Source organism: Lygodium microphyllum, chromosome 20 (assembly GCF_053477565.2).
Source record: "Lygodium microphyllum isolate KBCC chromosome 20, Lygodium_microphyllum_v1.1.10, whole genome shotgun sequence".
NCBI lineage: Eukaryota > Viridiplantae > Streptophyta > Polypodiopsida > Schizaeales > Lygodiaceae > Lygodium > Lygodium microphyllum.
Genome location: NC_141154.1, coordinates 73,774,707 through 73,789,630, shown reverse-complemented (window position 1 = coordinate 73,789,630; position 14,924 = coordinate 73,774,707). Strand labels below are relative to the sequence as shown.

At 42.3% G+C, this 14,924-nt stretch overlaps 1 protein-coding gene across 2 annotated transcripts in view; it reads left to right on the top strand.

Annotated features, from left to right (window-relative positions):
• The window catches only part of TAF13 (TBP-associated factor 13), an 86,859-nt gene extending 76,258 nt beyond the window's left edge, over positions 1-10,601 (top strand). For both annotated transcript variants that reach the window (XM_087660707.1, XM_087660706.1), the window contains exons 5-6: positions 9,313-9,387; positions 10,185-10,601. In XM_087660707.1, the coding sequence (XP_087516833.1) occupies positions 9,313-9,387; positions 10,185-10,295 (186 nt within the window). In that variant the 3' untranslated portion in view covers positions 10,296-10,601. The remainder of the gene's footprint in view (positions 1-9,312; positions 9,388-10,184) is intronic.
• The last annotated feature ends 4,323 nt before the right edge of the window (positions 10,602-14,924 follow it).

The window sequence follows — 14,924 nt, the reverse complement described above, 5'->3', positions numbered from 1 at the left end:
CTACGGACTTGGTACTTACAGGATGGAGTGATTCAGATTGGGCTAGTGATGTGGATTATCGGAGGTCCATGACAAGTTATTGTTTTACCTTGGATGCTAGTGTTGTTTCACGGAGCAATAAGAAGCAACCCACAGTTTCCCTCTCTTCAATTGAGGCAGAGTATTGGGCGGCATCTTCTACTACATGTGAGATATTGTGGCTTTGTAGGCTCGTGGAAGAGCTTGGTTATCCACAGACAAGTTCTACTGTTCTATAGTGCGACAATGAGAGTTCCATTGCCTTGGTTAAAAATCTTGTGTTTTATGCTCGGACAAAGCATATTGAGATCCAGACCATTTCATTCAAGAGAAGATTCTGGATGAGACCATTTTCCTAGTCTATTGCAAGATACAGGACAATCTTGCCGACTTGTTAACCAAGGCGCTTCCCCGGGTTTTACTTTGACAACATTGCAAATCCCTTAGCCTTCTGTTGTGTCTAGGGTTTGAGAGGGGGTGTTAGAGTTAGTAAGTCGGGGCTGACAGAGATTGAGATCTTCAAGGTGGAGACATACACATATATTCTCTCCATCCATGTATATTTCTGCATCCTTATAAACATTCTTCATTGGAGATTTTCTACGTTTCACTCTCTCTCATCTCTCTCTTTTCACTCTTTGTCTTGGTCATTCACTTTCACATTGCTTCACTCTGATAGGATTTACAAATAGAATCATTCCTTTCTTGGGAAAAATAAAAGGAAAGTGAGATTCAAGTCACAATGTATGGCCATAAGAAGTAAATTAGAAAGACCAAAGTCTTGAATATCACTAGAATGAGACATGAAACCAACGATTTAATTTCAATGAACTCTAATTTGATATCCCTAGCCCTTGGCATGGTGACATTGCATTGATTGTGAAGTATTTGACACTAAGCATGCAGTGGACAAGTTTACATGCTATGTGGTACACGAGCAGGGCAAAAGGAATATGGTAATTGTGCAATTTCTAAAGGAATCTAGATAATGTGTAAATTTTCTAAGGTTTAATGATCATTTGAAAGTTTTGCCTAGTAAGTAGTTGACTTAAGTTATAAAGCAGGTCCAATGCTTAAGTTTAGTGCAATAAGCAACTTGTTTATGATCAATCAGCCAATAATTAATTAACCCTTAATCAAATTCAAAATTGGATTAAGGAGCAGTTGATTAATCATTTAGAAATTAATGTTGGCTATTTGGAGACTCTCTCTCTCTCTTTTTTTTTCCGTAAAAGGTAATTGTATTAATTACGGAAAAAAGGTACAAGATTACATGATTACATGATTACAAGAGACACGAGGGCCCTAGGCCAACGTGTTGGAAATCCCTGTACTAATGCACTAAAAAGGTTACACCAATCATGGCAACGACCTAGAGGCAATTGCCATATGCCAGGAATGCAAATCCTCTCGAGGGAGCAAGTCGGAGTGCCGGATGAGATCTAGCTGCCAATGCAAGAGCCCTTTAAGCCTGGCAATATGTCTCGGTACATTAGAGGCCGAATCAAAGAGAAAAGCATTGCGCGTGGTCCAAATGTGCCAGCATCCCCAGTAGCTGAAAAAGTGAAATAAGATCTTCAAATGTAACTGTGGTGGTGTGGGGTACTTTGGGCGCACAAAAACCCAATCGAAAGGAGTTAGTGAGGACCCCACCAGTGCGCGCCAGATTTGTGACAAGAGTGACCAGATATTCTTGGCGAGCGGGCAAGAAAGAAAACGATGTCGGGCCGATTCCGCCGTAGTGGTACAGAAGAAACAATTGCCATTCGAGATTCGACGCTTGGAAAGGGCCGAGGCAAGAGGAAGACCACCAATCATTACCGGCCAAAGAAAGGCCTTGCATTTGAAAGGGCCTTATTCAGCCAGCCCTCCATCAGCGTTGCCTGCCACCATGACAACGATTTCCGCAGTCCCAAAACAGTATTAGCTTTCACACCCAGCCATTGGTGATCTTGAATGAGAAGATGATACACCTGATTACTAGAGGCCTTTTCCAGACTCAACCGGCCTGCAAGGTCCCAGTCCTGCCAAGGACCGATCCACAGCCAGGGCAGGAAAGGGTTGCCTACCCTGAAGCTCCGACAAAAGCTTTCCCCATAAATCACGGTATCTGCGCGGGATCCTGAAAAGTCTCCTAGCAGTCCGAAACGATGCGAGGACATTGCGAGTGGCAAGGGTAGCATCCGCAATCGAAGTCACACCTAAATGGGCCATGCGGTTAAATCTCGGTCTGAGCTGATGTTTATCTTCCCATGAAAGTAATCTCGATATTGCCAACAATTCCAGCTGAAAGGAGTTAGTCTGCAAGCGGTCCCCTACTGGATGCCAACGGGCCTTTTGAAGCACCACTTTCCAAGAGCCGACCAAGTGCAGTAACAAAGAGGAAGAGGGACTGGAAAATCGAGAGTCAGCATTAAGGACATGCCACCAGGAGGCCCGAAGCCGTGTGTTACCATGGCGTAGCCAGCTGTCCTCAAGAAAATAACGGGCTATGATTGTCCACGGGTGATGATCCACACACATGGCACGAGAAAGAGACCAATGAAGAGCCAGCATATGAGTTTCTGCATCCAAAATAGCTCCACCACCCATGCGTTTAGGGGTACATGTATGTGACCATGAAATCCACGAAATGCCTGCTTGCAGTGAATCCTTCTTCCATAGCATGAAACGAATGGGATGAGTGAGAGCCTTCAAAGTAGTAGGCATCCACGGCAACAATGGCAGGAAATACGTTAGCATTGGTAGCATAATTGTCTGAGCCACTTTGAGGCGGACATGGAATGGCCACGCTTGCCACTTCCAATACATAAACTTCGCCGCCAATTTTTGTGAAATCCACTCCAGCAGGTCCTTTGGCCGTACATCCACCCCCAATGGGTATCCAAGATGCCTGACAATGGAGCCACGGGAAACCACCTGGCCCTGCCAGCCTAATGACCGTAAATCAGGCTTCGTGTAACTGAGAATGGCTGACTTAAAGGCATTGATGCGAAGACCAGAGGCCTGACCAAAGAGCGTTCAAACATCTAATGCCTTTCGAATGTTGTCCCTGCCCGCCCGCAAAATCATAAAGATGTCATCAGCCAAAGATTGGCTAATGAAGTGCTGCCCCAAAGGAAGAGACAATCCTGCCAGCTGAGCAGAAGTCGCCATTGAGGATAACATTGAAAGGACCGGGTGAGTCGCCAGGGCAAAGAAGAGAGGACTCAAAGGGCAACCCTGTCTGACCGAGCGTGCCAGGACAAATGGCTTTGTAACCCCACCATTGAGCATAACTCTTGAAGAAGCCGCAGCACTAATGGTGTAGATCAATCGGGACATCCGGGTACCAAAGCCCATAGCAGACATGAGATCTGCAATGAAAGACCAGTCCACATAGTCAAACGTCTTTTCCAAGTCCAATTGAATCAATACCACTTCCTGACTGGAGTGCCGCGCATAGTCAATAGCCATTTGCACATTTAAGATATTATGCAGAATGTTGCGGCCCTTAATGAAACCATATTGGAGAGGATGCACAATAGCTGGAAGGTGCTTGTGAAGCCGATTTGCCAGCACTTTGGAGAAAATTTTATACATCGAGCCCATCAAAGAAATTGGTCTCCAGTGTTGCAGCTTTGACGGCGAAGGGACCTTTGGAATCAGTTTGATAAGGCCTTCTTTCCATGAGGAAGGCATGACCCCTGTTTCCCAAACCTGCTGAAACATGACTGCCAATGGCTTCACCAATTGCGTGGCCGAGTTCTCAAAGAATTCATTAGTGAGACCATCCCAACGAGGACTTTTATCCTTAGGCAGGTTCAACAAAACATCCATAACCTCCTCCTCGCAAATATCGGCCTCCAAAGTGGCTTGCATATCAAATGGAACTTGCTGGCGGACCAGATGATAGAAGACCGAGCGGGCATGCGTAACCTGGCTAGAAGGCGAGGGAGAAGAACCAAGAAGTTTCATAAAATAATTTCTGCACATATTGATAATGGTGTGCGGATCAGTGACCATGCGACCTTCCGAATCCTGGAGTCTAGTCATATTTTCGCGAGCCGGAGAAGCATGCAAGGCTCGAAAGAACTTATGAGACTGGCAGGCACTATCTTGCAATGTGTCAGTCAAGTTAATGAGCTTGGCCTGCTGATAAGATTTCAACTGAAACACTTGAATAAGATGGGCCAAATGCCTCTCCAGTGACAGCAGAAAATCATCATCTGGGGAATCCAGGAGCAAGGAACGGACCAAAGCCAGTAAGTCCTCTGCTGCATGTCGACGTCGGCGACAAAGAGAGGCATGATGAATCCCATACTGTCGAGCAACCCGCTGCACATTAGAGAGCAGCTGTGCAAATGAAGCCATGCCCTCAGAGGCGAAGTCCAATAAGAACCTCTCAATCAATTGCTGCATATAGCCCTGAAAAATTGGATGCTTCAAATAAGAGGAGTTGAAACGTAAAGGGAGCCTATCCAGCAACTGCATAAAAGGTGCAATAGATTGTGCCCGCATCTCAAGCTGGAGGGGGAAATGGTCCGACAACGCATATTGCTGCAAGACCTTCATTTCCAGCATCTCGGGAAGAAAATCATCACCCTGCATGATATACATTCGGTCCAACCGCGACTAAGTAGTTGCATATTGTGCAGAATGAAAAGTAAACCCTGAAAAAGAAGGGTGAAGCCACGACCAAAGATCTTGCTTAAGTACGCACAAAGCAAAGGAATTCCACACCCGGCTTTCCGGCGTATCCATTACCGAATGCCCTGAAGTGGACTGAGAAGAGTCAACACACATATTGAAATCTCCCATCAAAAACCCCCTTTGGCCAAGTGACATGGAGCCTTGCAAAGTCGACCAAAGATCCTGTCGGGATGCGGGATCATTCGGAGCATAGAGGCCCAACAACCATAAAATCTCTCCTTTAAATAAGACTTCGATTACCAAAAAGCAGCCATGCACATCATTTTTAACAAGAAGAGGCTGGTATTTCTCATGGACAATCATCAGCACACCCAAATAGTGCGTAGCATGTGTCCCTGCATAAAACAGACGGAATCCATGACAATCCACAACTTTTCCTGCTTCACCGTGACTTTTGTGCTCAACTGCACACAATACATCCCACTGGTTCTCATGCAAGACAGTCCACATGGCATGTTGCTTATGGTGACAGCAAATGCCTCGCACATTCCATGTGGCTATCTTCATATATCTTCAAAAAAAAGGGGAGTCAGGAACGAGGCGCCTGTTGCCTCGATTTCACCTTTTCTGCGAGAGCATCCAGGACACCCTCATCCAGAAAATCAGCCAATACTGCAAACGAATTCTGGCGACCTGCTTTAGAGGTAGAAGGAAAATCCACTGCCTTGGGAGTGGGGCGGGGAGAACGCCGATCCCAGGGTGTAATCACATTACCTTTTGTATCAAACGCCAGCTTAGTAGGTGGGCCCTTGGGGCTGTCTGTATAGACTTTCTTTGTAGATTGATTACGGGGGGCAGACGGGGCCATAGTACGCGCAGCCTGCTGTGAAGTGACCATTTCTTTCCTGCGCGTATACGTGCGCACGGAATCCTGTGAAGCATTAGGCCCAAGATCCGCCAGGCTTGCATCCAACTTTTTACCTTTTTTTTGATATGCCTCAATCCAATCAGTGCTACGAGAATCCAAACCCAGGACCTGTTGTTTGCCTTTATCCACGACATTAGGTGGCTGAAGGGCCTCCTGTGTCGGGGCATCAAGCACCATGTCATCCTTAGGCAGCACAACCTGCGCATCCTCAGAAGACAGTTGCCTTTCAGGGCATTCGGCCATAAAATGCCCCAATTTACCACATGAAAAGTAGTGTCCTGCAAAGTTGCCCCATTTCAAGCGAAAATGCAAAGGATGCATGCCAGAACAATTGAGGCAAAGCCACGCAGGCCTTTTCCTGGCCGTGTCCCATAACATGCATAAACGGTTTCGATTCATAGCCCTGAGGCTTGGGGGAACCGGCACTGTTCCCACAACTGCCATTGCATCCTTCAACAATGGCCAATAGACCGCTGGACAATTTTCCACTTCCACCCACACCGGGCATTCTCGTTGAAGCAGACGCTGGAAGTCGCCCATAGGGCGCCATGGTACAACATGGACCAAGCGGCGATAAAAAAATAATGGCAACTTGGACAGGAGCTCAGCTCGATGTGTTTCCGATTTCAACAGCACCTCATAAAAGCCGCGAGGTCCAAGGAAGATCTCCTCAACACACTCCCCTTGCAATAAATGGTGCATCCACTGGCGAATATGTGAAAGCACTGGGATCCTGCCAGTGAAGAAAAGTATAATTGCACGGTCATAAAACACCGAGAAGGACCGCAAGACTGATTTTGGGTCCACCGTGGCTTCCAGCACATCATCAGTTCCCGCATTAGAAAAAGTTTCATTATTATGCTGGACGTAATCGCCAAGCAGAGTATTGGCAAAGTCCAGCAAATGCTCCCAGTCAATCTCCTGCGAATCCACAGGATCAGAGGAAACCTGCGCATAGGAACGTTCCTGGGGACCCATTGGCTCGTCAGAAGTATGCTTGGAGCGTTTGCCTGCAGGCGGCAGTTCAGAACCCGGAGGCATCTCCTCCGTGCACGGCACCATATCCTCCGGCTCCTCTGTATCGGAATCAGGGCCAAGGGCTACCACCGTCTGGTCTAGAAAATCCATATCCAGGCCAGCCATACTGCTGTCTTCTCTCTCTCTCTCGGTGTCTGTGGAAAGGCAAGGCTGCACTGTCTCCGTGTGCAGGTCGCAGAACCCAGAGGCACAGGCTCAGGCATGAACAGAGGATGCTGCCTCTCGCTGAGAGGAAGAAAAGATCAGTGCGCCCTGCGAGACGCTGCCACAAACGATGTGTTACCTGGGGCGACCACCACGGCTCTCTTTGCAAGTGGAACATGCCTCTCTCACTTGGTGGTAGTCCATTTGGGCTTCATTGCACACAACATCGATAGCCCAACCACTCGGAACCAAATGGTCGAAAATAGTAACCAAACGTTTCAAACCAATGGGCAAATAAGAAATTGATGGTAGGGGGTTTTTGCCGATGTCTGATAAAAGGAGTAGCAACTCTTGGAAATCTTTTCCTTGGAGAGTGCAGAGGCAAGAGAAAGCGCACCGATTAACATTCGCCAAATGAAGACCTTGGATTAGAAAGGCATTTTGTTAAGCCAACCAGTTAGTACTATAGATTTCTACCACACTTGGCTGAAGCAACTGATATATTTAGTTGGCTGAAGCACGACCCAAAAGCAGCAGACCATGAATCATCCAATCATGCCAAGGGGCTTCCTGGTCTAGAGAGGGAAGAGGCTGCATGGTTCGTAGAGAGGTCGAGATGATGTGACACCAATTGCGATAGCCTCGGGGAATATGAAAGTAGATTCGAACTAATCTCTCTCTCTCTCTCTCTCTCTCTCTCTCTCTTTTGAGCAATACGAGTTTGGAAACAACCATTCCTCTCTTGTTTGCTACAAAAATTTAGGATTACAATTGATCTTCTCTTCCTAGCATGGGGAATTCTTTTGGCAGCTTGTAACTCCATTAACAGTAGGGTGCTGTCGTTTTTGATTGAATTCTCCTCGAAACAAGTTATTACAACAATATGGGCTGAGTTCCTCTCTTTTCTTTGAGATCTCAGGCCTTGTGCAGTTTTGGGACCAATCCGTCATGAAGAGTGATTTTCTCACAATTCTATCAGGAGGAATCTTTTCATTTGTGAGGGGGATAGTGTGTGATTTTATGGGAATTGTGCATGGCAGATTTTGTTGGCAGTTTGCTCCATGAACTTGAGCTTAATGCTGTCTGTGTTTTCTAGGGTTTGGACATGCTAAAGTCTACGGATGGATATGTGAAGAGTCTAAGTTGGTTTTAGTCCAACAATGAAGGTGACAAAGTTCTTGGCCACATGGAAAGACACTATTTTCATTGAACAGTTTAGATAGCAGCAATCTATCACATGGATGCTCTATATTATATAATTAGTGCAACATATGGATTGGCTCTTGTGAACAATTAATTGCCAGATTTCTTTTCTCATCTCAATTGTTTCATCATTTGAAACATCTTTGGACAAGTTCGGTATGAAGAAAGTGAGATTATTGCACTTTTGTTGTGGAACGTGTCTGGGAAAATTAGGGAAATGCAAGGCATGACCTAACGGAATGTGTATAGCAATGATCAAAGCAATTGCCAGTTGGTTATGGGCATGAATTGAATGAATTGCCAGTTGGTTATGGGCATGAATTGAATGGTAGTTTGCTGTGGCAGCAAAGTTGGTTTGAATTTACTCAGTTTGATAGTAAATTGGGTATGCAATCTCGTCAAAACAATGCACATGGTTGATGATGAATAGGGCTAAGGCTTGTATAGCAGATCGGATCCGTTTGGAACTGAGATTTGTGTGTATTATACATTGTTTGCAGTGTGTGGCAATGTGGGACCAAGTTTGCACCTCCAATGGAACGTTTGAAGGGTTTTTCTCCTAGGTGTTATTAATTGAATTTTCTTTTCTTTCAAAAAAAGTATGTATTCATATGCATTGCACTTGTCAGAGTGAATAGATAGATTTGTCTTGCATTTGGTCAAGGTTGATGAGAGCATTGAGGATAGTGTGTTGGAGAAGATTGAAGAGCGTGGCATATGGGAATGTCTAGTATTGAGAGAGTGCTAGTTTGTAACAGCAAGTCACTTGTGGTTCGTGTAAGGTTTGAATAATAATAAATAAATACTGCAAGAGGCACTGATCTTTGGGGCCTATCATGTGGTGTACTGTGTAACAGCATTTTACCTCTCCTGCTGGATGACTCTTTTGTTTATTTGGTGATTTATTTCATGTGTGCAAGGTAAATTATGTTCATTGCCCTTTAGATTATTTCCAAAGGCTGGTTTCATGTGAGCTTCCCTATGTGCTATAGCTTAATGCAGTGGAGAAACAGTGGAATTCACAATTAAAGCCAAATGGGTAAAGTGCTAAAAAGGTCAAGTGATTGCTCATAAATGTGAAACTCAGTTTATGGGCATGAGATGAGGACAGTGGGTGTTGGTGATGTGTGATTTGTTGCCATAACCCTACATTATGGTGGTCTCTTTCTTGAGATAAACTGAAACAATCTGGTTTAGTTTCTAGGATGTATCTTTGTTTCAATTTTCATAATGATCCTCATTGATGTCGTCCTTATTATCCTCTTATTCTTTGGTGGCAAAGTGCTGCATTCAATGCACAATTAGATATGACATTTCCACACATGATTGTTTGTTTATATTGGTTGTAGGTACACAAAGCACAAGATATAGCATCAAGAAGAGGCAAGCTCACAACAGAGGATCTCATGTTTCTTGTTCGAAAGGTACAACATTCTCGTTTGTCTTGAATGGTTGACTGTGGATAGGAAACTTTTTAAGCTATGTATGGTGATAGGACAGCACATTGTAGATACATAAACAGATAAGTTGTTGGTAAATTAAAACAATTCTGTTGGGGTCTACAAGAAAGTGAAAAATGTAGTCTACAAGCTGAAACACACTTTTAATCTATCATAAAGGTGGCTAGCATCCAATGGGCATCTAGATAATCCTTTGTACAAAAACATAGATAAGCACTTGTTACAAGGGCTTTCTTAAATACCTGCATGACCCCAATATTTTGGATTTTCAGTAAATCCATTGGATTATTAAAGAACAGCGTCTTGCACCAGAGTCTCCTTCTGCACATGTAACACATAATGAATGTATTTGAATGATATTATATGAATCAGTCTACTGTTTTATTATATTATTATACGTTCTGTGAGAAACTTGAGAGGAAGACATTGGGTAGTGGCTTTTCAAGCTGGTTCTTGCATTCCTCAACCATATTTGATCAACCTGAGTCATGTTTGATTTGTAACTCTACTCTGTGCTTAAGAGCAGATATTTGTTGTTGGATGCAGAATATTGATATATTAATGTGGGAAATCCCATACAGCAGAATATCAAAGATATTATAATGCCAATGTTTTTTTTTTTTTTTGGGATACTTTTATATGAAAACCTCAAGGCTCAATGGTGGGTTTGGGAGACTACAAACAAATAATAAGAGAGAGAGAGAGAGAGAGAGAGAGAGAGAGAGAGAGAGAGAGAGATTAATGCTAGTTGAATGAAACAGGATGCTCGGAAATTTGCTCGGGTGAAAGAGTTGCTTGCCATGAATGAGGAGCTCAAGCGAGCAAGGAAAGCTTTCGAGGTTGATGAAGAGAAATTGGCTTTGGAAGATTAAAGGCCACCATTCTTTTCCTTAAGAGTGACACGATTTGGGATTTATAAGAGTACCATTCATTGCTTGAAATAGATGGGATGTCATCATACTCAAAAGCATAGAGCTACCACAAACATCTAGTCCCAACTAAGCATTTCCCTTCACATTTCCATTAGTAGCTACGGTAGAGCCACTCCTCAAGCATTTCTTGGAAACCATATGTACGTACACAATCTTCCCTCAAGAGTGAATGTGAGAGTTGTATGCCCCTTTTGTACAGAAAATGTTCTTTACCCATCATAAGTAAGTCACGAGTTTCATCTCTTAGTGTTGTGTTAAGTTAGGAAATAGAACATTGGCAAGATGTTCTCAACAAGCAAGTATAGTAGTATAGTGGGGCAAGTTGAATTATATATGCTTAGCTGCATGGCATTGGAAAGGACAAGCTTGAGTAGCCTTTTGAATAAGATGGATTGACTTAAAAGCAATAGAATATTTTGAAAGTTTGCAGACTTGTAAAATCGCATGAATAGACCTTTTTCTTTGTTGGAGTGTGGTGATTCGCACAATTGCTAGTACATAACTGAGCTTTGGAAGTTGGATAACTATTTTAGAAGATAATTGTCTTAGGAGAAAACCCAAGCTATTTCCCAAGAGCACTAACTATCGTATTTGATATGCATCTTCATGTAGAAGCAAGAACACCCAAAATTAGGGTTTGTAATGTTGTCTTAAGGATTATTCCACATGCTAAATATGTGAACCATTGCAATGGATTTTAAGCATTACGTTATTTTTTATGTGCTATGTAAAGATAGTGAAAGATAAATTGTAAACTTTGTGTTGTTAGTTAAACTCAAGTATCACTATCATAACAGGAGCAACCATACATTGGCATAGGTAGGTGGAGACAATTGTCAAGAAAATGGAAATGGTGATACTTCGAATGAGCATGACAAAAAGATAGATCATCATATCATTTAAATAGTTGTAATAGATGAACTAAAATACAAAAGTAAAAGTGATAATGGAAGGATTATAATGGAAGTTTCTCATCTTGCATTTTCAATTGTCAATCCTCAATGCAATGGTTTGACTTCTAAGCTAATTGTGATCTATTTTGAAAGTGAGATAAAATCATTTAATCCAAAGATGTGTGTAAGTACTAACTTCCAATTAGTTAGTTTATATATGCAATCTACCATGTGTTGAGAAATCAAATGATGTATGTCCATAGAGGTTGAATGTATGCCTAAAAGAGGTTGCCCATAAGTGGCTCTGTATGCTCTAGAAAAGAGAGATCCAAAATCCCATAAGCATAGTGAGGAAGAATGGTACTATCTAGAAACTCTATAACCATGTACTTTGTTGACACTCATAACATGTATTAGAACTATCAATTTGAGTTACTCAAGATTGTTTTTATGAGTCCAAGCTAATCTATCTTGGAACCTAATTCACTTGAGTTACAATCTCTTCTCTCTATCATTTATCGTGTGTTTGATTTGCATCCACCATAGCTAACGAGCTCTAGATTTGTATTTCTCAGCATGGTATCAGAGCCATGGTTGAGCTAGATAGCTAGTGGATGCACCTTACTTTTTTCTTGCACTCTTTAAATCCTTTCTATTTCGATCTTAGTAGAGTCCTTTTTTAGCCCTGTTGTACATATGAATGGATAGTAGGAAATAAACCTACCTTAAGGCCCTCTGTCGTATCCATATCTAGGCTTATTTTTCATCTCATATCTATCACAACATTAGGGGCCTAAGCCAAGCCGGTAACAGTAGAGGCTGAGAAAGGCTCCCCTGTAGAGTGTGCGGTGAGGGACGTGGTGGTCAAGGCTGTGGATTCCCTGTTCAAATGAGAACACTCCAAAAAATTGAAGAGAGAGAGATCCCTCTTGCTCGAGGACGACCAGCTCCTCTACCTTGTGGTCTCTCTCAAGAAGATACCTGAGCTCTGCAGGACCAACCCCTACCACATCCCAATCTTCGCACTTGACGGTACGCATGAGGCTTGCCCCTTAGTCGCTGACCGTGTCATTGGCTGTAGGGGCCCCCCACCGCAAGCCCAAAGGCAAGCAACGGCTCGGTGTCGAGAACATCCCCATTGCCAAGGTCATTGGTCTGTCCCGACTCCACACAGACTACAAGTCCTTCGAGGCCCGGTGCAAGCTCTGTGGCTCCCATCGTCAAGCATCGTTGTTGTAAGCATTGGGGAGGAGAATGAAGATGTCTTGATCTAACTAAAAGAAAAACTCAGTCAAGGATTGTCCACTTGCAGCATTCAACATTGCAAAGACTCCATCATTGTAAGAGATCTGTAGGACTAGAATGACGGAAAGGAATCTACAGAAGATCTAACACAAGTCAACGGGGCAGTAATCATATTCGACGTTCCAGCAAGTCGACATAGTAATCCAAGCCTTCGTTTTAGATTCGACGTTCCAGCAAGTCGACATAGTGATCCAAGGCTTCAAACGAATTTTAAAAAAAAACCTAAGGGTTGAATCTTACTACCTTTGAAGGCTCATTCACACTTGAGCCTTTGCTCAAACTTGGTTCCTTATCACCCTTGTTCACACCTTGCCTTAATACAAAGGTCACTGCATATTTAAAGTGCTTCTTAAATTAAAGATAACTCACACATACATTATATGTTTCAACATTTATTATCTAGACTTTTGACATTAGCATTGTGTGCTTTATCGATAACTCTAAAGCATTTTGTAAATCGGGATTAGACATTGCCTTGAGCATTTCCTCAATGGTAAGATCTTCCCATGCCTTTGAAAGGGATATGTTTTATGCATAAGTGTTAAGAAAGTTCAATGCCAGTATAATGCCAATCCATTTCAGTAAACATCGTCATCTAGCCACTGAGCCAAAGCTCCAAACTCTATGTATCCAAGCCTAATATCATAATGTACTATCAAGCAATGCATTTCAGCAAGTCCCAAAGCTATCCAAAGAGAAGTGTATCTATCCTGCAAAGCCACATGAAACCCCCAAATCTATGTATCCCAAGACTCAACAAGTCGTGTCAAGCTATGTCAATGTACATGTTTGTATCCATCTCAAACTCACTAAGATCGAAGACTGGAGCAAAAGACCAAGAAGAAGACAATTACCAAAAAGAAGATGAATAAATTGTTTCTGCTGCTAATGACAGAATTTCCCTTAGTGGATCTTGTTTTCCATAGTGGATGTAAGAACCCTACCAAAATGTGAAGTTTTAAGCCTTAACTTGACTAAGCTACCAAAGAGCTAGTCTCCTGGTCCAGCTAGCAAGGGTAGAAACTCATCATTTGAGGGGGGGTGTTGAGAAATCAAATGATGTATGCCATAGAGGCTGAATGTATGCCTAAAAGAGGTTGCCTGTAAGTGGCTCTGTATGTTCTAGAAAAGAGATGTCCAAAATCCCATAAGCACAATGAGGAAGAATGGTACTATCTAGAAACTATATAACCATGTACTTTGTTGACACTCATAACATGTATTAGAATTATCAATTTGAGTTACTCAAGATTGTTTTTATGAGTCCAAGCTAATCTATCTTGGAACCTAATTCACTTGAGTTACAATCTCTTCCCTCTATCATGTATCGTGTGCTTGATTTGCATCCACCATAGCTAACTAGCTCTAGATCCGTATTTCTCAACACCATGGAGGTACACTTTTTTATCATAACTTCATTTCTTAGTTTATTTGAACCCTGAGATCCCTTATTCTAATTTGATTAATCCCCTACTTATGTGTAAGCATCACATGTTTGTGTTATTGATTCTACAAACCTTAATGGTTAAGAAGGTTGGGCTTAGTCGAAATTATAAATTCTACATAAGGACTCTTGCCAAATGCTTTAAAGGATTATATATATGAAATATTTGAGTTTTCAAGAATGATGTTGGCTTTGCTTGTCTAAAAAGGTACTTGACATGGTTAAATATTGATGAGGCTTGAATTTGATACTTTTGTGATTTGTCCACATGCCAAAGAGAAAGATCATTGTAAGAACTAGTTGCAAAAATAGAAGTGTGTTTAGACTTTCATTACATGCTAATCAAGGATTCCTTTAGTTGTTATGGACATGTAAACTTACAATCTAAGGGTAATAAGGCATTTACTTATAAATATCTCATTTTCAAGTTGAAGTTTAGTTGATCTTTAGGGCACAATCATTTTTACATGTTTTATAGAGGCCACATAAATTGTCTTGAAATACTTATTAAGGCTTAAGGCATGAACTTGCCCCCAAAAATTTGGCTTAAATAATTGAAATACCATCCTTGAAGTGTTTGGCCTTGTCCACACTCAACCGTTGATAGATTGTCACCGTTGCTCTCACAATGCTTAGAGCACTTTCACAAATTTCTTTTAGGGACTCCTTGAAACCCAAGAAGGAAAGTGTCCAAAATCTTGAATTGCATTATCATTAAGCCATAACCTTGAGTAAGCACTTAGCCTCCAGAAACGTAATCTTGGCATCATATTATTTTAAATTTCGAGTGGGTTGTCCAACCATTTGATGAAAGCAATGCAACTATTTGAGAGGATGATGTGGCCAAGCAATGAGAGCTTAAGTATATAACTTTGGAAGTGTATTTTTTGTGATTTTTTTTTTGAAGCACATGGGCTAAGGGATTAA